This window comes from Egretta garzetta, unplaced genomic scaffold (genome assembly GCF_000687185.1).
Source record: "Egretta garzetta isolate BGI_Z169 unplaced genomic scaffold, ASM68718v1 scaffold260, whole genome shotgun sequence".
NCBI classification, from domain to species: domain Eukaryota; kingdom Metazoa; phylum Chordata; class Aves; order Pelecaniformes; family Ardeidae; genus Egretta; species Egretta garzetta.
The window spans coordinates 3,330,535-3,336,738 of NW_009258662.1; the positions used below are offsets into that span (position 1 = coordinate 3,330,535).

The 6,204-nt window shown below is 43.0% G+C and overlaps 1 protein-coding gene across 1 annotated transcript in view; it reads right to left on the reverse strand.

Moving 5' to 3' along the window:
* Window positions 1-6,204, reverse strand: part of SFMBT2 (Scm like with four mbt domains 2) — a 106,927-nt gene that overhangs the window by 54,726 nt on the left and 45,997 nt on the right. The window contains exon 6 of the mRNA XM_009648420.1: window positions 2,169-2,266. Coding sequence (XP_009646715.1) covers window positions 2,169-2,266 — 98 coding nt within the window. The remainder of the gene's footprint in view (window positions 1-2,168; window positions 2,267-6,204) is intronic.

A 6,204-nucleotide genomic window follows, 5' to 3' on the forward strand; every position in this document is an offset into this window, starting at 1 on the left:
GGAAAATGCATATAATTGCTCAGTGTGCAGTCTACCATGTCCGCCAAAGTAAACGTTTCCAGCTTTCCAGAAGATCTTTAACAGTTGCCAGCTGTCAAACCCTGTGTTTTAATATCTCATCTAACACATGACAGTTACAGTAGCACGGAGCCCCGGGCACCATGCAGACATGTGCTGAGGTTGCAAAAAAATCAAAAATAAAAATAATAATAAAAAAAAAAGACACCTTCGGATTTGACACTTTTTGCTGGGATCTGGGATTCTCCTTGAAGGTCCCACACATAAATATTGGCTTACCTTGTAAGATCAGACAAGTGTACTCTCATATAGCCTCCTAAAGCCTTTCCTTAACTCCTGTTTAAGTCGTTACTAGAGGAAGATAAACTCACAGGCACAGACAAGCTTTCACATTTTTCTCCTTATTTAAGAGGCCCAAGATGGAGTTGATTCACCCTAAATGGGCAGAATAAAGTGATGCCCCCTCCCCCCTATAATTTATTCAGCCTCCTGCCTTCTCCAAACCAGAACCAGGGGCTTAAGTAACGCCAGACACTAAATTCTGCTCACCTTGTGCTCATCTTTTGCATTAGAAATAAAGAAGCCCTACTGACCTAATCCTGCTTTTTTTGTCACATTTGGCCCCAAAGTAACTCTCCTCTTGGGCCATTCAAGCATTCCAATGTTTTGCATTGTCTTCTAAGAGGAACATCTTTGCAAGCTCCAACCGCATGGCACGGCCACTGGGATTTGCTGAATTTAAATTTATGACCCTCATGCAATAATTAAAATAAGTGGGTGTAAGTCTGGCATGCTGAGAAGAGGCAGCAAAACAGCTGTGAGTTATAAACTTTTTTTAAAAGAAGGATGTTTTATGAGCCTCATCAGAAACGTTCTTCACTCTTTTGTATAGGCAGGAATAAAATTTACACATTAGGCATTCCCTATTGTGATTTAATCCCTGCCCCACACAACGCATTTTTGATCCTGAAACCACAAATGCAAACTTTAATAGAGTTGGCGGACTCAAACTGTATGAAATAAATGGCAGAGAATGAAAACCCTCCGCACGCCATTCCCATAACACGGGGCTTCTAAAACCCACATTCGTGCCAAAGACCAACAAATCTTTCCACTTCTCCCGGCTTAGCATCTCAAGCAAATGAGCCACCGCCTGGGCCGTTAGCAAAGCATTCTCAAATTAATGTTGCTAATTCAAGTGCATCTCAGCTGGGCAAGGAGCCTGGATTCCTCATGGGAAGCTGCTGCTGCATCCCTGCAGAAAGGGTGAAGGTGGCACTGGGGGTTCATGGCATGTCAGGATGGGGCACGGTGGGTGCCTTCTTCCAGTTGCATCGGTGTTTTGGGGTATCCCACTGCAATGTTGTTTATGGGCAGGGAAGGAACCCAGAGGGTCCCCAGGCTGGATGAGCCAGGAACGGTGGTGAGGAAGGCACTGTGGTCCACCAGGTCCCCAAGCAGGAGGTGATACCGGAGACGGGGCACACACTGCCCTGAGCATCCCCTGGCACCCATGGCCATGCTGCAGTGAGGATGCAACTGTTAGAAACCAGACGGGCACAGCTAGAAATCAGGATTATCTGGAGCCGTCGTGATTAATAGCAGTGCAGATTTGGATGGGAAATTAAAGCCGGTGCCTCAGGGCTGAAGCACATCTCTAACTATTAAAAACCAGAGTGAGAAGGAAAAAAAAAAAAAAATATGTGGGAGTAAAATTATCTCCTGCTTCCACTACAGGTCCCTGAAGGAGGTTTCTCTGCCTGGTGGCTTGTGATCAGATGAAAATTTTTGAGCAAGGCTCACAGAAATCTGTCCAGCTTATGTCAACTTTCATATTTGCAGGTTTACAATTTCACGGTTGTACAGGATGCCTTTGCAGAGGTCTAACAGAATACGACACATTAAAAATAACGTTGGAGAAATCAGTGCTGATCGCCCCCAGTCCCTATACACCACTGACTGCAAGAAATCAGTTTTCAGAACGGGAAGTCCAAAACTGCATTTTATACAAACATCTCGCTCGTGACCTTTCACGGCGATGTATTAGAGCAACGGCCTTTCCTGCGAAAGTTTAACGTAAGCTGCTAAACACCGCATGATATTTATGCGTGGTGGGCTCTGTACGTGAAGGAAAAATGTGCATCTTTTACCTTGAACACTTCCATTGGAAGGGGAAAATTTGCTGCATCATTAAGGGATTTTTCCAGAGCGCATTTCCACTCAGATATAGTCTTCAGAGAATAGATATCTAAAGCGATGACAACAGGAAAAAAAAACAAAAAACAACAAAACCAAGAGGTGACTGTTTGGGGATCAAACATTTTTGAAAGACTTAAGTTCCTATGTCATGAAAATAGATAGTACAAGTGAAATGAACAGGGTGTATATTCCAAGCTGTACAGTGTGGATAAATTCAACACAAAAGCAACTAGCAGGGACACATTCGAGGAAGATTGGGTTTCATATCCTGCAGTAAAACCCAGAAAAACACACGTCCTTCATTTTCTGCTGAAGAAACGAGAATCGCACTATCTCATTACTGGAAAATAACAAAATCTCTCCTTTGATTTTCAACTCTCAAAATACCCAATGTTTTCTAGTTTGAGGAGCCTCAGGTCTTCAGACAGTATTAGTTATTTGAACAAAGGCAGAAATATCTTTACCAAGATCTGGTCATTGGAAAGGCTTTTTATTTTATTATTTTTTCATTGCAGGGTTGGGGTTTTTTTGCAGGGGGTGGGAAGGAACATTTCAGCTACATCTCCACCCAGACTGGTTTGTTGGTACCACACTCAAACCAGACTATCACACCAATTCAAAAAACTTACACTTATGAATTTTCATCATTATACTTTCAGGCAACGGCTTTGTGCAGATTCACATTGCTTTTACAGAGTCTCTTTAAATAGGTTTAATATTATTAAATCATTGTATTAACAAGCCCTTTACGGTTCGGTGCAGTGAAACGCCTATGAATCATCAAAGGAAACAATGTAGGAAACAATACCATGATGAAGAACGTTATATTGGATTTACTTCTGCCCTAGAAAACATATTGTTAACCTCCACATAACAAGTTATTGCAGAACATTCATATCAAGGTCTTAAAGAGACCAGATAGGTAGATAGATTGCAACAATTATTAAAATGGAAATGAACATTTACTCAATAATAAACTTGAGCTTCAATACAGAGTGAATAGTGTGAAGGTTTTCTTTTCTCAGTTTGGCTTTGCACGCTTACATCACAGTTCCATTTGGCCCAATTTGCATTTAAATTCTGTACATCAAATAGCTATATATATTTACTAGCTAGCAAAGATTTACGGCTGTATCTTACAATTCTGAAGGAGGAAATAAAAATATGGATAAGAAAAGGAACTGCCAAGCACTGTTTGCACCTAGCACTGACGGTACAAGAGAATTTTATGCTCTGATCTCAACAGATTTAAGACCTTATCAAACTAGGATTTGCAGAATCACTCGCTGGAAGTGGATGTATTTATACTTCCACTATATCAAACCTCGCTACTTCAGAAGAGACATCAAGGATATGCATATGAATTTAAACACACTTAAAGGGAAATGTTAACCTTTCGGGGCTGTATTTTTAATTCCTCAACTGTCTGGTTATTAATGGAAATACACATTTCAAGTCTTTGTTTACAGCATGTGCAGCAGTCACAAGTGTTAAGAAGTGCACTCTTTATCTAATTGTTCATTATTTTATAGCCTTGTTGCTCCAGTTCTCCCTTACTTGCAGAAGCTCTGATCAGCTTGAAGCACAGGGAGGGAAACAACTCACCTTGTTTCTTCATTTTTGGCTTAATTGATGCCAGAGAAATACCCAATACAACATGATTTTGCCCCAAACTGCAGCCAGCCTGTTGCTTCAACTAATAAAAGCCTGACTTTTGGAAAACCCTGCTGGATGCTCCCCTGCTCCCCAAACAGAGCAAATTGAATCCAGACCCTCATTTTCTACCGTGATGACAGTGAAGCACAGCAAAGAAGAAGTGTCCAGTTCTGGGCTCCCCGGTTCAAGAAAGATGAGGAACTCCTAGAGAGAGTCCAGAGGAGGGCAACTAGGATGATAAAGGGACTGGAGCATCTCCCCTATGAGGAAAGGCTGAGAGAGTTGGGCTTCTTCAGCCTGAAGAAGAGAAGACTGAGAGGGGACCTCATCAACACATACAAATATCTTAAGGGTGGATGTCACGAAGACAGAGCCAGACTCTTCTCAGTGGTGCCCAGAGACAGGACAAGGGGCAATGGGCACAAACTGAGACATAAGAGGTTTCAGCTGAATATGAGGAAGAACTTCTTTACTTTGAGGGTGATGGAGCACTGGCACAGGCTGCCCAGGGGGGCTGTGGAGTCTCCTTCTCTGGAGATATTCAAAGCCCGCCTGGACAATGTCCTGTGCAACCAGCTCTGGGTGACCCTGCTTTAGCAGGAGGGTTGGACTAGACAATCTCCTGAGGTCCCTTTCAACCTCTGCCATTCTGTGATTCTGTGTGATTCTGTGATTATGTGAAAGTGGCATTTTGGGCGACTTTGCCCAAAATCAGTGAAAAAAAGCAGCAACTTCTTTGGGCAGCGTCAACAAACTTCAAAAGATAAAGACAACTCCAGTGGTTTCAATAACCAGCAAGCAATATCATATGCGCATCTAATTAGTGGCAGCTCGCTTATGCTGGCAACTATATAGGCACTCCATCGCACAGTTAAAGAGCATAAAGCATTTTGTTTAAGTGATAGGGTTGCAGGTAATTGAACAAAGTGTACTGTGTCAATTTGTATTTAGGTTAACAAGGAGTGAGCGATTAAAATGACTGCCAATTTGTCTTTAAATAGAAAGTAACATAAAATGAGACGATCTCTTTCCTGCATAAGCAGTCGAGGCAAGACCATTGGTGGCTCTGTGTCAAGCAGCCTGTGCCAATTTGTGCAAGGAGGCTTATTTTGGATTCAGATATACGTGTGAGGGGAAAACACAACTTTGCCTCAGTCAAAAGGGCTGGTGAGACATACAAAGCCCCTGAAAATTGCCATTTGGAGAAGACAGCCAGGATGCTATTTCCTAAGGACCCTCTTGCACACTCTCGTGCATTAAGTGGATTCTAGGATGTGGATGGCTCCATAAAAGAGACCCAAAATACTGCAGGCTTTTGGATCCATGGGATCTTCTTCATATGAGATGCTCTGCATCTTGAACCTCAAACTGCTGCGCAAGGCAAAACTCAACTTGGCAGGTCCCAGAAGTGGGTTAATACAGAAAAAGCACAGCCCATCCGAGTCAAAGGCAGGCAGACTACTGTCACAACCTGCGGAACTGATGTATAACTGAACACCCTCATTCGATAGCAATTGAGCATGCAGCCTGATTTGGGAAGAGCTGTGTGTCCTCAGCATCTCTTCAGAGGAGATTCATAACAGCTTTGATATACAGTCTAAGGCTGTTCCTGTTATCAATCAAGGAGTCACCTCAACTGGCTTCAGATGTTCAAGTTAGCCAACCAGGTCTGTGTTCATTGCTTTCAACTACGCTGAGTGGAAAAAATAGGCTTAAGAAGATGTCATTTCAACTGACCTATGTTAGACATGTCTTAGGCAGTCCCTTTCCTCCACCAATCATAAAGAGAAAGCAATAGCTCGCTGAACTGTCTTTTTGATGCCTACACCATGGCAGGTGAATTTAATCCCCGTTGTGTAAAAAGCCAACATACTGTCCACAGACTGTCTCTCTTTCCTAAGAAGGTCCATACCAGGTCTTTCACACAACAAAGGTCGTCCTAGTCCAAATCCTATTTACTATGCAAGTCACTAGGAAGGATGTAAGCAGGCAGGGATGTGTCCCTGGCACACTCTCCTGGCCTGGGGTCCTCAGAAAATTGCATCCTTTGACAGTTTGTGGTTTAGCAGCTTCATCCCTGAGTTTCTTAGAGATCTCTGCTGCCAGCATCTCATCCTGACAACTCACTACTGCTTGCCTGCCTGCTCGCTCCCAGATTTCTTTCGCAGACTCTTTGATTTGAAACAGATCCCCTAAGACCAGCCTCTTGGCTTTTCCCCTCTTCTTCCTTGGGGTTAAGGTGATACCACAACCGTCTCACACACTTTAATCACCCATTGTGCTTTATGAACGTGTTGATGTGAGGTGGACATCGAATGGCCAATACAGTCC